At 36.2% G+C, this 23378-nt stretch overlaps 1 protein-coding gene across 1 annotated transcript in view; it reads right to left on the reverse strand.

The window, feature by feature from the left end:
• LRP1B (LDL receptor related protein 1B) overlaps window positions 1-23378 on the reverse strand; it is a 1816831-nt gene that overhangs the window by 605216 nt on the left and 1188237 nt on the right. The window contains exon 32 of the mRNA XM_060178059.1: window positions 10232-10381. Within this exon, the coding sequence (XP_060034042.1) occupies window positions 10232-10381 (150 nt within the window). The remainder of the gene's footprint in view (window positions 1-10231; window positions 10382-23378) is intronic.

Raw genomic sequence — 23378 nt, forward strand, 5'->3', positions numbered from 1 at the left:
TATTATTATCTTTATTTATTGGGTAGAGACAGTCAGAAATTGAGAGGAAGGGTGAGACAGAGAGGGAAAGAAACAGAGAGACACGTAAAGCCCTGATCCACCGCTCATGAAACTTCCCCCTGCAGGTGGGGACCGGGGGCTTGAACCTGGGTGCTTGCACTTAGACTGTGTGCACTCAACCAGGTGAGCCACTGCCCAGCCCCATAGAAACACATTTTTGAAAGGAATTTCATACATACATTAGAGTACTACTCCTAGGCAATATTACATGCATACATAAATGATATAGTTTACTTTTACATATTAATAATAATTATATATTAGGATATTATAGTATTTATGATAAACATTACATGTGTTTCACTCAATATGTATCTTATCTTATCTTCCCTCCAGAGCCTGTGTTGGCACTTAGAATCCACTGCTCCTGATGGACATTTTTTCCTTCCTCCCTTTCTCTTTCTCTCCCTTCCTTCCTCCCCTTCTTCCTTCCTTCCTTCCTCTCTTCCCTCCTTCCTTTCCTCTCTCTTTCTTGTATTTATTCAGTAGGACAGAGAGAAATTAAGAGTGAAGGGGGAATTGGCAGGGAGAGTAACAGAGACACCTGCAGGTGGAGTGAGGGCTCAAACCAGGGTCCTTGCACAGGTAGCCTAACCAGGTTCACTACCTCCCAGCCCCCTCTTACTCAATCTCTTATATGCATAATAAAGGCATATATCATGCATCCTACAATTCACTCTATAGTCTACTTTAATAGAATAAGTGTATTAATTAAATAACAGTCAAACCATATGTGTTTTTAAGCATAATACAAGCTGTACGGGGTGCAATACCTAAGGAATTTAAAAGGAAAAGAAAAAAAAATGTTTCAGTTCACCTTCTGCAAATAAAAAGGCTTTTGAAAATAGGAGGACAGATAGATACCAGATGTGATCATTCATAGGTGAGACTTAAGAAGCAAAAAAATGGAAGAAAACAGAGTAGAAAAGATCAGTTAAACTGGATCTCAGGACTCTAAAGGAGAGAGGAGCTGAAAAATGGAACAAGGATCCAGTGCTCTGTGGAGGGAGAGGACAAGCTAGACATGAGCGCCCTCTGCTGACACCTATCATGAGATGTGAAGCCTTTGGCAACAGTCTTATAAAGCAAAATAAAATCTCAGTAAAGTGATGTATTGAGTTTGAAAGAATGATAAAGCTAGGATATCATCTATTTTCACAAAAATAACTCAATCACAACATTCAAATCAAATGTATATCAAAGACGATCCCTTCAATATGCTTTATTTAACTAACTTTATTTATTGGATACAGACAGCCAGTAATTGAGAGGCTAGGGAAAGATAAGAGAGGGAGAGAGAAAGAGACACACCCAACATTCACAAAACTTTTCTCCTGCAGGGGGGGACCAGGGGCTCGAACCCCGGTCCTTATGCATTATAACATGTGCACTCAGCCAGGTGTGCCACCACCTGGCCCCTGTCCTTTATTTTATAGTTCAGTAAACTGAAGGATAATAGTATTGATAAATGGGTTGGCAAAACAGTTCACCTGGGAAAGTGCTGGCTTTTTATCCATGCCACCCAAGTTCAGGTCCAACCCTACTGCTCTGAAGGAGGCTTACCTGTTATCTGTCTGTCTGCCTATATCCTATCCATATATCTGGGGAAACAAACAAACAAGCAAAAAAAAAAAAAAAACACAAACAAACCAGAGTGGTGAAGATTAATAGTGACAAAACAAATAAACTAAACATATTGAGAAAAAAAATCACTAATTTAAAAATTCCTGTGTAAAAAATGCTATTTAATTTAAAAATTCACTTTTAAAAAAGGAAAAGTCATATATTCAATTTATACTTGCCTGTCTTTCTTCTTTTATATTCTTCTCCTGACACCTGAATGACTCACTTGTGTCTGCCTTTTGCTGCACTGTCCTTTCTCAGTGAAAACTCATGACCATGTTCTGCTTAAAATTATTATTCTCTTACTCCTAATTTTATTCTTAAAATCACTAAGTATTTCCTATTCTGGAACCTTATTTGAATTTTCTCCATTGGTACCTTTAACACCTGACAAATGTTATTTTGCATGTTTATTTGCTTTGCTTATATTCTCTTTCCCCTCCCTGAAAAATATTAGCACCTTCATGACAGAATGATGACCTAGTTTCTGCATTATCCCTGTAACTAACTTAAATGTCTAAATGAGTAAATAGACAAAAATTGGGGGCATAGAAATGTGTCATCGGCACTATAAGATATAGTATAAAAATGAGGGAAATGGAGCAGGGTGGTGGTGAATAGAGAACATGCCTTGCATCTGGGAGACCGTGGGATCACCACCAGAATTGCATAAAATGGTGACCAGGGGGAGATAGCAGAGTGGCATATGCAACAGACGTCCATGCTTGAGACTTGGAGACTTTTAAGTTCAAAAATGGTACTATCACTGATGAGATAAGCAGTATTCTGGTAGGGAAAAAACAAAAATAGTGTAGCAGCACTTTGATTCCTCGCCCTCCTTTATTTCTTTACCTCTCTTTCATAATAAGAAATACATAAATAAATTTGGGAGTCCGGCAGTAGTGCAGCAGGTTAAGCAGACTTGGCGCAAAGCTCAAAGACCCATGTAAGGATCCTAGTTCAAGCCCCTGGCTCCCCACCTACAGGGGAGTTGCTTCACAGGTGGTGAAGGAGGTCTACAGGTGTCTATCTTTCTCTCTCCCTTTCTGTCTTCTTTTCCTCTCTCCATTTCTATCTGTCCTATCCAACAACAAGAACATCAATAATGACTACAATAATAAAAAACAAGAGCAACAAAAAAAATAATGTTTAAAAATACACAAATTATTATACAGCAAATCCTAACAAAGGGATTTTTCAAAGTTAACCCAATTACCAAATAATGTAATTATAACAATAACTATCTATTGTCTTCTTGAATCCTTAAGACAGCTGGGACCTCACATTTCCACTATAGAGACTATATTTCCCACAGTCCTGGAACCTTAGGGTGGGGCTCACTTTCCTACAGGTGTTTCTGAATTCATACCAAATAATATTGCATCCGCTGACCCAAGCCTAATCAATGCAAGGAGTACCACGTCAGCATGCTTTACTTCAGACTGTGTTCAGAGACTTCAGGTGTGGAATGACAACCCTTCAGCTTCATTACTTGGGTGAGACCTTTCCTTTCATAGTATTCACTAATTCCATTCCAAGAAGTTCACTTCCTAACAAAGTCCCAAAACCTAGAGATAGACCAGGTCCCGTGAGATAGAGCATAAGTTCACATGTATCCATAAACTAGGGCAAAATATATACCTGAAAGCAAAAGTACACAATAGTCTGCAGTGAGTCAGTATAAAGTTCCTAATGAAACAGCATATAATTAGACTTAGATAACCTCCTCACCTACTTCCTATTACAGTTCTCTCACTCATTCCAAAGCTAACCTTATCAAAGCAAGGCCTGCAAAAGCTGAATAAGGGCAAGAGACTGGCATACTTTAATGATGACTTTTTGGTCACTCTCAGGCCACCCCATCAGCTGGGGCCCTAATCGGAAGTCCTGAGATTCCCAAACAGACATGATGGGCCTAGACCTCAAATAAATCCCTCTCTCCATTGTTACAGGTCATCTCTATCAGGAACAACAAAAAAGACCCCTATGTGGGCCCCCCATAGGACCTTACCCTCAGCTTGGATCAACAACGGTAGAGAATGTTCCATCCTCTGAAGGGGAGGATGAACAACATACTCTATGCTACACCTGAGGAAGATGGGCCGATACTGGGGCAGCTTGGAATGTTCCTACTCATGACCACAGAATGTGAGCTCAGATCTAAAGGGATGCAGAGGTCACACAGGCTCCTAAACTGAATATGGGCCCCAGATCACATCAAATCAATGGGGTTTACAGTCAACAATATTTATGCCCCTTCCCCATATTAGGGAGCTATTCTCTTCCCTGATCCAGCTTTCTGTCCCTTTTTCCAGCCATGACATCACCTCCCCAGACAATAACTTGGATTCACCTGCATATTAGATTTTAGGCTTAGAGGAAAAAAAAAAAAACTAGTATAGCCACAGGCCCTTTGAAATATAATTAAAATATGCCTACTAGCTACTACAAAATGGAGGACCCCTCCCCCCAACACTTCATCTGCACTATTCCAGCCTTTAGGCCCATGATTGTTCAACAATTTGTTTGGCTTTGTACGTTAACTCTCTTTTCAACCACCAGGTTCCAGAGGCTAGCATGATGCTGACCAGACTTCCCTGGACAGAGGACCCCACCAATGTGTTTCCCCAGAGCCCCACCCTACTAGGGAGAGAGGCAGGCTGGGAGTATCGATCGACCAGTCAATGCCCATGTTCAGCTGGGAAGCAATTACAGAAGCCAGAGCTTACACCTTCTGCATCCTACAATGACCTTGGGTCCATACTCCCAGAGGGATAAAGAACAGCAAAGCTATCAGCGGAGGGGATGGGATGGGGAGATCTGATGGTGGGAATTGTGTGGAGCTGTACCCCTCTCTTATCCTATGATTTTGTTAATGTTTCCTTTTTTAAAATAAATAAATAATTAAATAAATAAATGAAAGAAAGAAAGAAAAATACATAAATAAGATTCCAGATTCCAACTCTTATGAAAAAAGATAGAGAGGGAGAGAACGAGAATAGAGATCTGGTGGATCTTTTTTCATTTTCTGGCCTATACCATTCTAAGACAATTTCATCTTTTCTACTTCAATATATACCAAGTGCTCAATCTTACTTTTTTAAAAGAAGTTACATTTTTAATAATAATAATAATAATAAACTCACTTATACACTGTCAGGATATCAGATTCCATATAAGTGATTGATCTCTGATACCCAGAAGTTCTTCAGGAGACTAAAACATGCCAAATACCAGAGTTTGTGTTTTATTTTAGAAGTCTCCCACTTGTATCTAATTAGAACTTCTTTTTTATTATTTCTCTAAATTTTTTAGCTCTTTGAGAACAAATATAATTCAATATCGTCCTTTCCTTGCACATATATATAAACATATATACAAAAATTATTGACTATATTTTATATTTTGCTCTTATTCATTTTCTTTTTTCAATCAAAACTCTATAGTTAAAGTTTTGTTTTAATATCCATTACAATAAATATTTAAATTTTACCATACAGTTATGGTTGTGATCAGACATTTGCCTGATTTGACTGAAAATATATGTGGATTTCTGTGGCAGATTCTTATATGTGCAAATAGTAATTTTTTGATTTATTCATATGTTCTATTACTTAATGAAGTATATGCAGTGTAAAACATCTTCCTGTGCGTTATAAGGAATGTATCTATATGTAAAATATGATCCCAAATTATCGATAAGTTAAATATGTTCAAACATAATAGAAAAAGGCCAAGATCATTGGTTACATTAGAAAAATACAAAGGGGTTGTTGGGGAGAAGGTCTTAAATCACAATGAGGCAAACTGGGGGATAGGACTTGAAGGGTAGTATCACACTCCTTAGGGAGCTGTTAAGTATGAAAGCAGTCAAGAATAAGGAGTAGCAAGAGTCCCAAAACTAAGTAGAACATAATGGGAACCGGGAAAGTAGTTTGCCTGGGTATGTGGTACTTTAATGATTTACAGGCTAGAGGAGAACCAATTAAGTAGAAAATTATTATTATTATTATTATTATTATTGTAATAGAGACAGAGAAATTGAGTGGGAAGTAGGAATGAAGAGAGAAAGAGAGATATCTACAGGTGAAATTACAAGGGTTTATTTCAGTCTCTGAAGGTGACTACGTAAGTCCTAACAGCAGGCCAGATTGTTCAGAGACTGAAGGCAAAGAGAATGGCCTAAAGTTAAGGGACTGTTGTTGCATTAACAGGACAAAAATGTGTTAAGTAGTTAACCAGACCGAAACAAAAAGAAGCACACCACACAAAACAAATAATGGGACAGAATTATCAAATACATAAAAGAAATGTAATAGTTCAAGGAACAGAATATGGAGGAAGGACTAAAAGGAGGGAAAATGAATCTCATGAGAAACAAAGAATCACTGTAACTTTTAAGTTTCAGGTGTTTTTTTTTTTTCCACATTTAGAGGCAAATATTTATTAAGCTCTGACTGAAAACAAACTGTGACCTTTAACATACAAAGATTTTTATTGCACAGACAAAATAAATGACTCCTTTTAAACTAAACATCATAATCAAACAAAATAGAATATTTTCATTGTGAAAGCGGCAAATGTTCAGTCTTAGGAACTTAACAACACCAAATGATCAAATATTATGCCGCCATTGATTATGTTACTTAAATACAATGGCAGCTTGCCATAATAGTTTGCTTTAGGAAATAAAAGGTAAAAATATCATTTTGATGATTTCTTCATGCTAACTTTACTAATATATATATACATATATATATATATATGATTATATACATATATTCTCAGATCATGATAGAACTTAGAGATATGAATTTGAGGAAATTAATGACTAATGTGCAAATTGAGTGCTCCATATGCTTTATCTTACTATTTATTTGCCTCCAGGGCTATTGCTGGGGATCTTTGCCAATGCTTGCACTATGAATCCTGTTCTCCCCATGGTCACCCCCCCCCCATTTTATTCAATGGGACAGAGAGAAATTTAGAGCGGAAGAAGAGGTAAAGAAGGAGAGAGAAAGACACCTGAAGACCTACTTCACTGCTCATAAAGTGTCCCCACTGCAGATGGAGAAGAGGGGCTTGAACCCTAGTCCTTACTCATGGTAACATGTGCACTTAACCAGGTGTGCCATTGCTTCATTTTAAATATATCCTAACATTTGGCATCACAGCCAATATTATTTTGCTGGAAAAAAAAAACAAAAATAAACAAATAAACGAAAACATATGATCAAGAAGTTAACTCAGAATATTTAAATGTTAGAATGGGAAAAGTCCATTTTTTTGCAATTAGCATAGACTTTTATTTTCAGTCAGCAAAGGCATGAGACAACTCTTGGTGTTTTGAAGTGGAAACTCCAGTGGAAACGTTCTAAATACTTAATTCCACGAAATGTTAACAAATATTTATCTTAGGCAAATGAAAAAGACCTTCTTTGATACTTTTGAGGACATTTTCATTGTTTTACCATGGAAAACTATTCATGTGCTGAGAAACTACTGTGATGACTTCAATTGTGTAAAATAAACCTATGAAGAGTTAAACATCCTTAAGTGCTATATTTACTAAAGACTCTCAAATGCTTCCTAAAGGGCAACTGATTATTATATCTCTAACACTGATTAAAAACAAATACATGATGAACCAAATGAACAGAAGTAACATTTTACTCATTATAGGCTTGTTGTTTTTCTTATAGAAGAATGAAAAATGCACAGTGTTCATTTTTCTCCTCCTTGATTGATCTAAAAGTAATTAAAATCCAATATCCCTTTAATATTTACATATTAAGCCTATTCTGGCAAATTGCTACTTGAAACGGATCAATGGCTTAATATATTTAAATTGAGAATGTTAACAGATGGAAAAATCAACTGAGAGGGCTTAAATATTGATAGAAAATAATTAGATGTTTTTGCCTTTATTTGAGATTCAAAACTTTTTCTTATTAATTAATTAGTTAATTAATTTTATTTGCCACCAGGGTTGTCACTGGGGTTTTGTGTCTGCGCTACAAATCCACCTCTCCCAACGGCCATTTTTTCCTTTTTTTTTTTTCCCTTTCTATTTTTCTTTTGACAGGATAGAAAGAAATTAAGAAAGGAGGGAAAATAGAAAGGGAGAGAAAGACTCATGCAGACCTGCTTTACCACTTAGGAAATGTTCCCCCCACAGATGGGGAGCAGAACCCTGATTCTTGTGTTCTTAACCAGGTACACTGCCACCAGCCCCATCAACCTTTCTATTACAAAAAGAAAACAGGAAGCCCATGCTCTGGTTCTCCCTCTCCCCCTTCCTCCTCCTCCTCCCCCTCCTCCTCCCCTTCCCCCTCCCCCTTCCCATCCCCCTTCCCCTTCCCCCTCCTCCTCCCCCTCCCTCTCCCCCTTCCTCCTCCTCCTCCCCCTCCTCCTCCCCCTCCTCCTCCCCTTCCTCCTCTTCCCCCTCCTCCTCCCCTTCCCCCTCCTCCTCCCCCTCCCCTTCCCCCTCCCCCTTCCCCATACCCCTCCCCTCCCCCTCCCCCTCTCCCTCTCCCTCTTCCTCTAAGTGATTAATCAGTTTAAGAAAAAGGAAAAAAAAAGCCATTGTGATGATTCTATTATGGGTAGGAGCTAGCTACTCAGATATTCATAAAAAGCACAAGTTCATTCTAATATATGGAATTCCAGCAATTAAATTTTATAAACATCTACCAAATTCTTAACTAGAAACTAAAATTGAATCATAGATGCCAATGTCAAGGATTTTCTATGTACACATACAGATTTATTTGTATTTTCCTAAGTCATTCTTATCCTCTTAGTTCTAATTTATCTCTTTGGTTCATTTGCCCCAGCTTTTTTCTACCCAATTTAACAAATTTAAATACTTCATCTGGAGAAGATTTCTAAAAAAAAAAAAAAAAAAAAAAAGAAAGAAAAAAGAAAAAAAAATCAGAAACTCTAAAAAAGTGAAAAATAACTGGTAAAAGAGATATTGGAAAGAGACTAACTCAGGAGTAAAACCATTTCAAGGAAATTAAAACAGCTGATTGTATCATGCCAGCTACCTTTAAGTTTCACTGTCAAAATTGATATTTACTCCTCAATATAAGTGATGCCAAACTCTGTCTTTGATGTCTATATAATTCTAGTTGTTTGTTTGTTTGCTTGCAGTAAAGGAGGTGGTTTGACTGGTAGTCATGTTGGATTTCCATGCCTGCATTCAAGGTCCAATCCCTGAAGCTTCATGTACCGAAGTGGGGCTGTGGCTTCTCTTGTCTCATGTGAAATTCTCTCTCTGTCTTTTATGTAATTAATAAAATAAACCTTTAAAAATGCTCTACTCTAGAACAGGCAAAATAATAGTTCATTTGCATTAACAGCAGAGCTTCTTTGTTATGAGAGCAACACAGGGGGAGCCCAGCCCCCACCACACTGGAGAACACTTTCGTGCCTTGATTTCTTTCACTCTCTCTTTGCCTCTGTCTCTATAAAATGAAACAATAACAACAACAAAACTACTTTTTGAAAAGTGCCTTCACATGCAATTTCACGCTTCTCACACTTTGTACTATAGGAAAATATATCTTAAGTCTGTATTTTTCAGCTATAAAAATTGACAGCACTTAGTGATTGGCTGAAGTAACTTCGTTTTCTTTCTTTCCTCACAGACATATATGCTTTTGGGGACTTATGTGCATATTTCTATTTGTTCTTCAGAAGTAAGCATAATATCCACATATAAAAGTTGCTAGGTACACATTGAACTGCAATCAAATGGTCAAATTTTCATATAACTTAGGGGCCTTCCTGCTTGTCAAAACTGAGTATTTTCTAAGATTAAGGAAGACAAACATATAAATATGTATATTTACATTTTGCTCAGGCATCCAGTTAGGCATATATGGCAATCTTTATGAATAGCCACATTAATGACAGTGTTTTTTGTTTTTTTTTTGGTTTTGTTTTTTTGCTTTTTACTTTGATTTGACCAAAATGGAACTTTATAGGTACCTTTATATAGATTAGGCCCTTCAAACTCTGGCTGGCTGGAACTGGTCAGTGGAACTGGTCAATGTGTTACTCCTTAAACTCCTGTATTCCTCATTACCATATTGAAAAGTGAACCCTGATGACATTTCTTGACCAAAAATACATAGATCCTTGTCTGTTTCTCAATTGTTTCAGCCCTCATTTCCCTCTTATAAATATTTATAACTTTCCTGGAAACCTTCACAAAATGTATATTTAATAGTTCATTGACCTAATTGTGATAAATACAAGAGGCCCATCAAGTTTTGAGCACTACAGTAAAATACAAAGTAATCATAAAATACAAGTCACAGTGAGCTAAGAATCTATACTTACTAAATCTTATTTATAGCATTAAGTCCTTAATCTCGATAATCTAACACACTTGTTTAGTAAGGTTGAAAAAAGAAAACAGATACACAACTTGGGTTTCTAGTTTTAATGGAACAATAACTTTTCTAAGCTTTTAACAGGTCCTAGTTAATCAACCTCCAATCAATAAGAAACATCCTAGTTATAGAACCACTGCACTTACCCATGATGGTTAGGGCTGTAGCTTTTGTTAATTCTTCTTTCATTGACTCTATTACTTCTAAATTACCACCGTCCAGGTTGCATCTATTTATGGTTCCATTTCCTGAACTGATCCAATAAAGCTTGTTTTCCATGTAGTCTATGGATAGACCTGTAATTAAATTATACAACTTAAACAAAATGACACACATTTAAATCATTATATTTATCTAGCACTGGATCTGAAGGGGAAAAGTAAAGTTGAAATTCAGATTTGTGTCTTAAAACATAAACTCTGGCTAACAGGGAAATAAACCTATACTCTTATAACCACCTTGAAACAGTATACTTTTACAGGCACTTCACAGTTATCTCCATTGACTATCATAGCACTCTTGTAACAATGAGAGCAACGACTATTCTGTTTTATGGGCATGCAAATAATACTCAGCATAGTTAAGAAATCTATGAGTCCTTTGCTACTGTGTGGATATTCCATAGTTTTAAGACACTTTATGCTTCTAAATTTACATTTTGCTCACTTTATGATCTCATTTTACTTCATAAAGTTTTAATACATATTGTTTGTTTAGTGTACTAATTTCATTGATGAGATTTATCACATCCTCTATTTATAGTAAAGTTTACTTTTAGGCAGTTACAGATTTAAAATGTGGCTTCAACTCTTTTGAAGTAAACCAAAAGGCAGGAGAATTTCAACACTGAGTGATTTAAGGGAAACGAAGGATTAACTGGACTAACTCATTAGAGGCTTGAGCATCTCTGTCTCCAGCTGACATCCTGTGTCACTCTAAATGGCCTCTATTATATTTTATGGATAATCACACTAATTATAGAGCAGCATTTGTGATTTTCAATCATCTCAGGACATGTATATTTTGATTTCTAAGGGTCCTGGGTTCACATCTACTTACTGGTGACATGCTCAGTAAGTGCAGAACTCATATTATGACAGTAACTGTGGCACCATGTTGCTTTGTGACATACAAGGCTTGTAGAAAAAGTACATAAAGTCACACACTCAGACATATAAAATCATTTATATTTGAGAGCTCCTTTAGGGAATCATGCAGATAAATGGCATACACATGAATAAAAGCCCTCCACTGGAGAACTCTTAGAAGGTTGAGGGTGGACTTAACCTGTGACGCTGAAATTCCTCTCCAGGGGATATATCCTAGGGAACTAACCATACCCACCCAAAAAAGATCTGTGTCTACCTATATTCATAGCAGCCCAATTTGTAATAGCCAAAATCTGGAAGCAACATAGGTGCCCAACAACAGATGAGTGGCTGAGTAAGTTGTGGTATATATACACAATGGAATACTATTCAACTATTAAAAATTATGAATTAACCTTATTTACCCCATGGATGGAGTTTGAAGAAATCATGTTAAGTGAGATAAGTCAGAAACAAAATGATGAATATGGGATGATCTCATTCATAGACAGAAGTTGAAAGACAAGATCAGAAGAGAAAACACGAAGCAGAACTTGGAGTAGAGTCTGTGAATTATAGCAATGTAAAAGACTGGGGTATGGGAGAGGGCTCAGGACCTGGGACATGATGACCGAGGACCTGGTGGGGGTTGAATTGTTATGCGGAAAACTGGGAAATGTTATATATGTACAAACTATTGTATTTTACTGTCAACTATAAACCATTAATCCCCTAATAATGAAACTTAAAAAGCCCTCCACTATAAAAAAAAAAAAGTTTTGAAATTGTAATAAAACCTAAGAAAGATATAAGGCAAAAAGTTAGGAGAGAACCACACGCATATGGAATATTAAATCATATTAAAAGAGGGATGAAATAATCCAAATATCTTTTTTATTGCCACCAAGGTTATTGCTGAGGCTGTGTCAGCACTGTGAATCCACTGCTTCTGAAAGTCATCATTTCCTTTTCTTTCTACTTAATTTTTATTTGACTGGACAGAGAGAAATTGAGAAGGAGGTGGAGATAGAAAAGGGGAGAGAAAGATAGACACCTGTAGACTTGCTTCACTGCTCATGAAGTGACCTCCCTGCAGGTCGGTGGGGGTGGGGTTGGGGGGGGTGGTAAAATCTGGATCTTTGTACATGGTGATACGTGTCCTTAATCAACTGTGCCACTGGCTAGCCGTCTAGTCCAATCAAAGATCTTCAACTACAGATAGTCTCAGAGCAGAGATTTATTATTATTATTTTTACAAATTTTAATCTAGTAGAAATAATCTAGTAAATCTACAATAATAGCTATTTACTGAAGCATTAGTATATTTTGCTAATGGAAGTCTGTACAATTCACCAGAAAAACCCCAATGCCTAAAATTACACATTTTCAGGGATGGAGTATTCATTTTTTTGATAATTTGCCTTAGTTACTATGTAAAAAATTATCAAACAAAAACTACCACTGCATATTTCACAGTATGATATTCCTAATGTTCACCCCATTATTTTATGAGGCAATATAGTTATTTTGCAGGTACTTCCAAAATCACCTCCATGCATTTTTTAAAATTTCTATTAAGTAAAGTGAGCAGAGTGCACATGTGATACTGGGGATCAAAGAGGGACTTCATGTTTGAGAATCCAATGTTTTACTCATGATAAAACACTGGATTTTTTTTTTTTATTATTTTTTTTACATTTCAGGCTGCATCCTTTACATATCTTTGTTTACTGTTTTTGCTTGTTTTGCCCAAGTGATCAATTTTATCTTAGTTGAATATTTGAATATATATATTTTTATTTATTCCCTTTTGTTGCTCTTGTTTGTTGTAGTAGTTATTATTGTTGTTGTTGTTGGACAGGACAGAGAGAAATGGAGAGAGAAAGGGAAGACAGAGAGGGGGAGAGAAAGATAGACACCTGTAGACCTGCTTCACCACCTGTGAAGGGACTCCCCTGCAGATGGGGAGCCAGGGGCTCGAACTGGGATCCTTATGCTGGTCCTTGCGCTTTGTGCCACGTGCGCTTAACCCGCCTGACTCCCCGAAGCAATATATATATCAGCAATAAAGGATATCTTCCTATGATACAAAGTATAATGCACAAATCTTTTTTCTTTTATGTAGAGTTGTGCAGTAAGTTGAGAGCTTTACACACACACATGTCACCGAGTAGCCTTGCTGGTGTAGTTTAATATCCTTAAAGAGAGGAACATGGGACACACACACACACACACACACACACACACAAACACACACACACAATGTAACCGTGAGTAAAAATGTAAATTTATCTATTGAATTTTCTCCTGATTTTTTAAAAATTTTTAATTTAATTTTTTCCTCCACGGTTATCTGTTCCTGGTGGCCATTTCCCCCTCTTTTTTTAGTTTATTTTTCTTTCCATTTTATTTATAGGACAGAGAGGATTTGAGAGGGAGAAGAAAATAGAGGAAGAAAGACAGACATCTGCAGACCTACTTAACAGCTCATGGTACTTCTCCCCCTCCACCTCCATAGGTGAGGAGTAAGGGATTGAATTCTTCTATTTCTAAAATACAGAATTAGCAGTGGGCTGGAAAACAATTCAGCAGCACTATGGATGTGTGAGGCTCTGGTTTCATTCCTTGATCCTTTATTAAAAAATTAACAAAAATAATTTAAGAAGAGGTATCTATCATCCTAGGTGTTCTAAACTTTATTTCTCATTTAGTCATGCCAATGGAGCGCTAACTGGATTTTGAGATCATGGGTTGTGTCCCTGTCTGATTCTTTTGCTTACCACTTGGCATTATGCCCTTAGTTTAAATGAATTACACTGGGATACAATCATAGGAAGCCCACTGTTATGCTTCCTATAATATAGTGTCTGTAAGTTGTACATCTCAGAGCAACCTCTTTATACAAGGACTCATGGGAGAAATTTCTCTCAGGGATTGGTGACAGAAAAAGCTATATGGGAAAAATATAAAATTGCAACTTGTCATATTTCATTCTTTGACTGCAAAGAAACTGAACAGTCATATGACTGCAAAGAAATTAAACAGTTGGGAGTCGGGCTGTAGTGCAGCGGGTTAAGCGCAGGTGGCGCAAAGCACAAGGACTGGCATAAGGATCCCGGTTCGAACCCCGGCTCCCCACCTGCAGGGGAGTCGCTTCACAGGCGGTGAAGCAGGTCTGCAGGTGTCTATCTTTCTCTCCTCCTCTCTGTCTTCCCCTCCTCTCTCCATTTCTCTCTGTCCTATCCAACAACGACGACAACAACAATAATAACTACAACAATAAAACAACAAGGGCAACAAAAGGGAATAAATAAATAAAATAAAATATTAAAAAAAACATTAAAAAAAAAAAGAAATTAAACAGTCATATTTGTTTCACATCTTTAGCATTTGTAAAGGAATCGAATTTACCTTAATTTAATTCCTGGCTTCAACAGTCTTTTCAATTTTTCCTTCAGAAGATTTTTTCAAATCAATATTCTTGCTTTTAATAAAAAGTTTTTTGACTTTATTAAAGTTTGGGGAAGGGGTGAGAGCATATGTTGGTACAAAATTGCCTAGTTTAAACTAGCCCTTAATTCCACAAGATTTATGCACATAAAACACTGCAGATTTTAGCCTTTTAACTAGAAAGTATGCAACAGTTACTATACCAAACAAAGAAGATACAGAGTTTGGGATACAGAGTTCATGAGAATTTCCTTGTCAACTACTCTTTATGTGATTGGACTTTCATCTTTGTACTATATCTGGGGGAAAGAAGCTATGTCATGGAAAACATTTTTATCTGTAGTGTCTAGTGCCAAGCATAATGACTAAAGCAGAGAAAAAAATATGAACATTTAATGAATGAATGAATGAATGGGTTACTGAACTTATTTTCGCTGTCATAAATGACATAATCTAGTGATGCTAAATAGCCTGCACAACATAATTTTAAAATACATATATGGAGAAAATGCAATGATTCCATGGGTCGACTTTGTATGATTTATAACTATATTGGTATTAAGAGTGAATAGTTTAAACATTGAGGAGACAGTGTAATGATTTTATAAAAGGTTTCATGTCTGTGCCTCTAACGTCCCAGATTCAACAACCAGCATCACCATAAGCCAGAGCTGAGCAGTGCTCTGATTCAAAAAATAATAACATTTCTCAATTTCTGTTCATGAGAAAATGAAAACTAAGATTAGAAAGGGAAAACCACAAAGTAGTACTTGGACTGCATTGGGTATATTAAAGTAAAGGACTCTGGGGACAGTGGGAGGGAAGGGCATCTTTTAAAGCTTCATGAATGATGGTGGAAGAGGCCCTAGGCAGGGGCTGAGACTGTTTTGCGGAAAATTGAAAAGCTTTACACATGTATCAACATCTGCATTTACTGTAAACCATAAATTTCCCTAAGAAAAACAATTTAAAATGTTTAGGATAAGGTTATTAAGATTCACATAAGGGCAACTTGTAAATCTTATATTATTAACCTAGTCAGGCAATATTTAATCTATCCATTTAGATATATCCATTTTCATGCTAAATTTATTAATTTAATTCCTGAGGTGTTTTTTTTTTTTTTTTTTTTTTTGCCATCAGCATTATTGCTGGGGTCTGGGGCCTGCTCAATGACTCTATCATACTGGTGGTCATTTGTTTTTCTTTCTTTCTAAGAGAAGCAGCAGAAATTAAAGGGGGGGAGAAAGATCTGCAGCTCTACTTCACCACTTGTGAAGCTTCCCCCTGCAGGTGGGGTCCAGGGGCTTGAACCCTGGTCTCTGCACACTGTACTGTGTGCACTTAACCAGGTGTGCCACCTCCTGACCCCTAGAAGCACATATTTATAATGTGTGAGCTTCCTCGTTAGTATAGTGGTAAGTATCCCCGCCTATCATATAATGTGTGTACTCTATATGTTTTCAAGCAATACAATTTTGTATTATTGTGACATGTACATTTAAGTCTTTGCATTGAGTTAATTGGTATATATTCATCGAAACGATGTCTAGGTAGGATTTTCACTACACTATTTCCAAAGAAGAATTACTAGTGGGTTAATTATTAAAAGTTTGATACAAGTCAAGCTATGCAGCAATTTTAGAGTGCATATCAAAAGTCATAAGAAACCAGATGGTTTTATGAACTTTTCTATAAAACTGTCCTGAAAGAGACAGTCCTGAAAAGTCCTATGCAAAGAAATGTAGTCAGATCCATATTAAAGAAACATTCAAAAGGACTGTAAAGCCAGTCTACAGAAAATATTATTAGTCATACAGTCTCATCTCTGCAAGGTATATTTATTTTCAACATCATCTGAATCTGGTTATCAAAAGAAGAAACTTAGATTCATAATATGAAAGCTATACTAAAGAAGTCATTAAAATAAATGTTCACAAAAAGCTATATTTTTACCTATCTTACCTAATGCTAACAATTCAGTTAATCCATGTGCTTTGATTGTAATACACTTGAGTCAACAAAATATCTCCTTTAATTAACTAATTTACTTGACATTTTATTTTTTTACTTAAACAGGTGAGCTCCCCCCCCCCATTTTTAAAAAAATAAATCATCTTGTGGGTAAACTGTTGATTTATAAGACTTACACAACTTCACACTTCCCCATGATAGATGTCTGGACATCATACCCTCTACCATCTTGTCTTCTTCCTCCACCACAGGTCACTGAATACCTTCACTCTTTCCTTCCTTCCTTCCTTCCTTCCTTCCTTCCTTCCTTTCTTTCTCTGTTTCTTTCCTTCTTCTTCCCTTCATTCCTTCCTTTCTCCTTCCCTTCATTTATTGATTTCAACATTATAAACTTTATTCAGTAAAATGAAAGTATATATATATATATATAAACATGTGGGTCATTCAGGCAAAATGGCAGGTATTAGTTCAAGTTTAGTTCTTTTATGTACTTCCCCAGACACTGCTTCCTCTTACGTTCTAAGCTATGGCCACATCTATTACAACTTGCAGGTTCTTTCTTTTTCTTCTTTAAAATATTTTGTTGGGAGAATTAATGGTTTATATGAAATAGAATTGTTGGCACATGTATACAATTTCTCAATTTTCTGCAATCATTCTCACTGCAGCCCAGATCCTTTCCTACCATCATGCACCAGGAACTGAAAGCCACCTTCTTCCCCAGAGTCCTTTACTTTGATACAATATGCCAAACCTAGCCCAATTTCTACTTTGTGTTTCCTCTTTTTGTTCTTACTTATCAGCTTCTGTCCATGAGTGAGATCATCCCATGTTTATCCTTCTCTTTCTGGCTTATCTCAGTTAACACAATTCCTTCAAGCTTCAAGGTGAAATGAAGAAGATGAGACATTATTAATAGCTGAGTAGTATTCCAAATGTATATATACAACCTTCTCAGCCACTCACCTGTTGTTGGACACCTGGGTTGTTACCAGGTTTTTGTCTATAACAAATTGTGCTGCTATGAGCATACATATACACAAATCTTTTTGGGTGGGTATGCTTGATTCCTTAGGCTATGTCCCCATAAATAGAGGATATTAACAGAATATTCACCAAAGAGGAGATCCAAAACACCAATAAACATGAAAAAAATTTTCCAAGTCATTGATTGCCAGATAAATGCAAATAAATGCAATGAGATACTATTTCATACTGGTGAACACATCATGCATCAGAAAGGATAACAATAACAAATATTGGAGAAGTAGTGGGAGCAAAGGAACACTTGTGCTCTGCTGGTAGGAATGCAAATGGCCCAATCCCTTTGAAGAGCAGTCTGGAGAACTCTAAGTTGGATAGAAATCGACATACCACATGACTAGCAATTCCTATCCTCTGTCTAAGCCCCTCCCACCTCCCTCCTTTAGAGTTCTTGAATGTGCTACAATAGACCACATGTAATTAATTTTTATTTAACAAAAATTAGTCTGCCACAATTATGTAACTACTCTCATAAAGAAATATTCCATACACTGATACAAAGGTAAAAAAATAATATAATTATATATTCCAAATATTACCATAATCAAACTCATTAAGTTTTAAGTGATGCTATAATTAAGATGGGGAATTTTATTTTACATATTTCATTTCTATTAATATTATTATTAATTTAAATATTTATTTATTTATTTTTGTTGCCCTTGTTTTTTTTATTGTTGTAGTTATTGTTGTTATTGGATAGGACAAAGAGAAATGGAGAGAGGAGGGGATGAAAGAGGGGGAGAGAAAGACAGACACCTGCAGACCTGCTTCACCACCTGTGAAGGGACTTCCCTGCAGGTGGGGAGCCAGGGGTTTGAACCAGGATCCCTACTCTGGTCCTTGTGCTTTGTGCCACCTGCGCTTAACCTGCTACGCTACCACTAGACCCCCTATTTGTATTATTTTTAAATAGTTCAAAATTAAATCAAACTATTTTACAAAATGGAATTAAAGGGGTCAAGTGGTAGCACACCTGGTTGAGGGCACATGTTACAATGCACAAGGACCTGGGTTCAATTCTTTCGTTTCTACCTGCAGGGGGGAAGCTTTGCAAATGGTGAAGCCCTGCTTCAGGTGTCTCTCTTACTTTCTCCCTTTCTAGCTCCCCCAACCCTCTTGATTTCTGGCTGCCTCTATCCAATAAATATAAAAAATAAAATAAAAATTATATTAAAAATAATTTAAACAAAACATTTAAATATACAAAAAGGGGGATTTTAAGAGTACTATGGTCGAGAGTGTTGTCAGTCCGTGTAGAACGTATTGATCATGGGGAGATGAGAAGCTGTGTACGTGTGAACACTAATATGTTGTAAATTATTATATGATTTTCTAACTTTTTCCATTTCATTAAACTTCATTTCAAAAGTTTAAGTCCTGTATTATTCATTATTATAGTCTGTTAAGTTATCAAAAATTCTGTTTTCTAGGACCTACTCCAGGAAATTCTAATCTAGTTGGTTTCACTTATTCTCAGGCATCAGCATTTGAAAGTAAAAGATAAATAAAGAGTGAAAGAAAGAAAGGAAGAAAGAAAAAAAGAAAGAAAGAAAGAAAGAAAGAAAGAAAGAAAGAAAGAAAGAAAGAAAGAAAGAAAAGGCCAGCCAAATAGTGGTGCACCTGGTTAAGTGCACACATCACAGGGCACAAGGGCTTGGGTTCAAGCCCCTGTCCCCACCTGCAAGGGGAAAGCTTCAGGAGTTGTGAAGTAGGGCTGCAGGTGTCTCTCTGTCTCTGCTCTCTCTATCTTCCCTGTCCTCTCAATTTTTCTCAGTCTATATCCACTAATAAATAAATATGAAAAAAGAAGAAAGGTCTCATTAGCTGATAATTGATTATGAAATTTCAGAAATCTCTTTTCAAATACTGCATATTTTTATAATCTTTCATTAGTGAATAATTAATAAGTTCAGTGAGGTCTTTAAGCTTTTCTAGAAAAAGTATTATTATGAGATCTTGAGATTCAGGGAAACCATATATTTATGTGTGTGTGTATATATATATATATATACACACACACATATATATATGAAGAAAACATACTAGTGTATATTAATGTGTACAAGATTAACTTCAACCCTCTAGATATGCATAATAAATACAAGGAAAGTGGTCGGGCAGTAGCGCAGCGGGTTAAGTGCATATGGCGCAAAGCACAAGGACCAGTGTAAGGATTCCCCCGGCTCCCCACCTGCAGGGGTGTTGCTTCGCAAGTTGTGAAGCAGGTATGCAGGTGTCTATCTTTCTCTCCCTCTCTCTGACTTCCCCTCCTCTCTATTTCTCTCTATCGTATCCAACAACGACAGCAATAACAACAACAATAATAGTAACCACCACAACAATAAAAAACAACAGGGCAACAAAAGGGGAAAAAATTGACCTCTAGGAGCAGTGGATTCATGGTGCAGATATGGAGCATCAGCAATAATCCTGGAGGCAAATAAATAAATACCAGGAAAAACTCCTAAATAAACTCTTGAACAATAAAATTCAATACTTACATTTCTGGGATTGTGCAAATTATAGAGTAGAACTATTAAAAAGACACACAAAGTGGAAAAGTATTATAAAGATATATTCCACTTTATACTAGTAGGAGAATTATAGTGTTCTAGACAAAAAAAAAATAGAGATTTTTATAGAGTTCTAAAAGAAAAACATGATTATTCCTGGGGATAATCTTTTTCTGTAACAGTGAATCTTTAGCTCCAAAAAAGTATAGTTAATATATGGAAAGTGGAATGCATTTAACTGCTTATGTAATACTCTGTTATCCCAAGAAATGTTTTCTCTTCCTGAGAATATTTGAAGTTTTATCAACCAAGCACTCTTCATGATCCATGCTGAATTTCTTTGAAGTGAATGAAATATGAGTCACCACCTTTCAATTCTGTTTGTGTGAGTGGACGAGTCAGTCTTCCCTGAGTCTACACCCTCACTTCACCACTATGAGATTTTGTAAGAATTATGACCACATGTGCAGTTTTAATGTTAGTTTGTCAGTTCCTCTGGTCTTTATTATAACCTATAATCAATATTTCTTTGGAATACAGACTCTTAGGTATTGATTGCGCTGCACACAATATATTTGTGCTAAAATTTGCGTAAAGAATGAGTATATATATATATATACATATATATATATATATCAGGAATTTGTTTTAATCTTATATTTTAGAAATGATTCCCCTTTTTAAAAAATATTTATTTATTCCCTTTTGTTGCCCTTGTTTTATTGTTGTAGTTAGTATGGATATCACTGTTGTTGGCTAGGACAGAGAAAAATGGAGAGAGGAGGGGAAGACAGAGGGGGAGAGAAAGATAGACACCTGCAGACCTGCTTCACTGCCTGTGAAGCGACTCCCCTACAGGTGGGGAGCTGGGGGCTTAACCTGGATCCTCAGGCCAGTCCTTGTGCTTGTGCCCAATGTACTTAACCTGCTGTGCTACCGCCTGACTCCCATGATTCCCCTTTTTTTGATGTGAGTACAAGTGCTTATGAATTGTAGTCATGTAAATACTTCAAAAACTTACATTGTAGGATTGAAATGATTAAATAATAAAAAAATGTTTAATTTTTATTATTCTCAAGATTTACTTGAAGGTTAAGCAAAAGACTTTTGGTTGGGGATATGATAAAAATAAAGGGAAATAAATAGTATACCTGATTCTTAAATATAAGCCAATGCTGATTGACAAGCTAAGTTGCTTTACAGAAGGTTTACTAAGAGATAAAACTTATAATATGCGAACATTTTAAACATGGAAATGGCTTAAGTAGTAAATTAAAGTCCCCTGCTATATAAATTGTTTTAAATACTTCATGTATCCAAGACTGAGCAATAAATCTTAACTGAGAACATTTCGTTCAACAATAGCTTACAGGAAAGTTGATTTGTATTTAACAGAAACAAAGTTATTTAGCCCAAACTGCCTGAAGCTGCAATTACTTAGGCTTCAGTGACATACTCATAAGATGCTAAGTTGGATGTTTTGATAAGATTCTGATGCATTTCTGTTTCAACTATGTCACACAGCAAGCAAAGAAATTATGGTGCGTTACAGTATAACAAGAATTCTACACACTAGAAAACCTAGTATATCAGTGAATCTGCTACATAAAGCTACAATTTAAAGATTCAGAAATAATTAATTGAGAGACACAATTGCACAGAGGTGAAACTGGTTCTCGCCTATTTCTGGCTGCTTAGAAGAGATGACTGCTGTGTCCTAATTGGGCTCGTATTTCTCAGGAGTACCCAAGCTGTAGATTTTTCTTTTCCACTTTCCATGCTTGAAAGAGTACCAGTTTTATCCCCTGATCTTTGCTTGAGGTCAGGTAATTACTATATGAAATCAGTCTCTCTAGACATAACATAATGGTTCAAATTGAATACGACTTTGGGAGTAGATAAATTTGGATTTAAATTCTGAACTCTACCATTCATTATAGACAACTAACTTACTTAAATAAACTTCCGCTTCTGAATCCATAATATAATGATAAGAAAGTCTTTTAGAAATTATTACTGTCAGATGATTAATGCAAAATATTTTGCAAGTGCTTGGTATATCTCAGGCGCTTAAAAAACAGTCACTATAACTATGTTATTATTATTTTTTTTGTCCAGGTAATTGTGGTCCTACCTTATAGAGCATCCTGGGCTGAGTGTTTATAAACATAGAGGTGTGGTTTCATGTAAGAATGCAGGTATCATTCAGGATGATACCTAAGCACTAGTACTTTCCAGCCTCACTAGATGGGATATTGTACTTTTTGTTCAAATTGGGGAAAAATCATTTATAGTCTGACAATCAATTTACATCAGAGGAACAAATCAACTAAGAAGTAGTCCCTCTTTTTCTGATGGTATAAAGTGAAGGAAAGCAGTAGAGATACAATTTAAGCCAGAAATTGTCTAGACAGAATATGGGCCCCAACTCAAATTAATGGGATTTACAGTTAACAATATTTATATACTTTTCCCATATTTGGGAGCTACTCTTTTTCCTGATCCAGCTTTCTAGTCCTTCTTTCAACTATGACACCATCTCCCAGACAATATTTTGGGTCCACCTGCATGTTAGCTGTCAGACTGAGGTACTAGTAAAGTTATGGGCCCATTGGAATATACCTAAAATAGACCTACTAGCTTTTTCGAAAATGGAGACCCCAAATCTTCATCTGCAATGTTTTTGCCTTTAGGTTCATGACTGGTCAACAATTTGTTCTGCTTTATATCTTAACTCTTTTTCAGATGCCAGGTTCCAGATGCTACCATGATGCCACCCTGGCTTGCCTAAGCAGATGACTCCAGCAACATATCCTAGACTCCTGCTTTCCCTGAGCCCTGCCACACTAGGGAAAGATAGAGACAGGCTGGGAGTATGGATTGACCTGCCAAATGGTTCTTACTATGTAGGGCAATAGTAGCCTGAAATCTTGAGAGTTCTCAAATTCTATAAAGCAATTTGGATTGTCAGTCAGTATTGGCTAATTTTTACAAACCAGGTATACACTTTATTTTATTCTTGTACATTTTTCCTTTATTTTCATTATATTCTCAATCAAAACTCATTTTTTAACCATCAAGTAAATGTTGAAAATGATAATCACTTACTTGCTATTATTCCAATACTATAGTGTAGATTTTGAAATATTTTATGTCTAATATTCATAAGCACTTCTTTCAAAGGCAATCTTACTCAGCTAAGATAGCCAAATATAACATAG

The sequence above is a fragment of the Erinaceus europaeus genome, chromosome 18 (genome assembly GCF_950295315.1).
Source record: "Erinaceus europaeus chromosome 18, mEriEur2.1, whole genome shotgun sequence".
NCBI lineage: Eukaryota > Metazoa > Chordata > Mammalia > Eulipotyphla > Erinaceidae > Erinaceus > Erinaceus europaeus.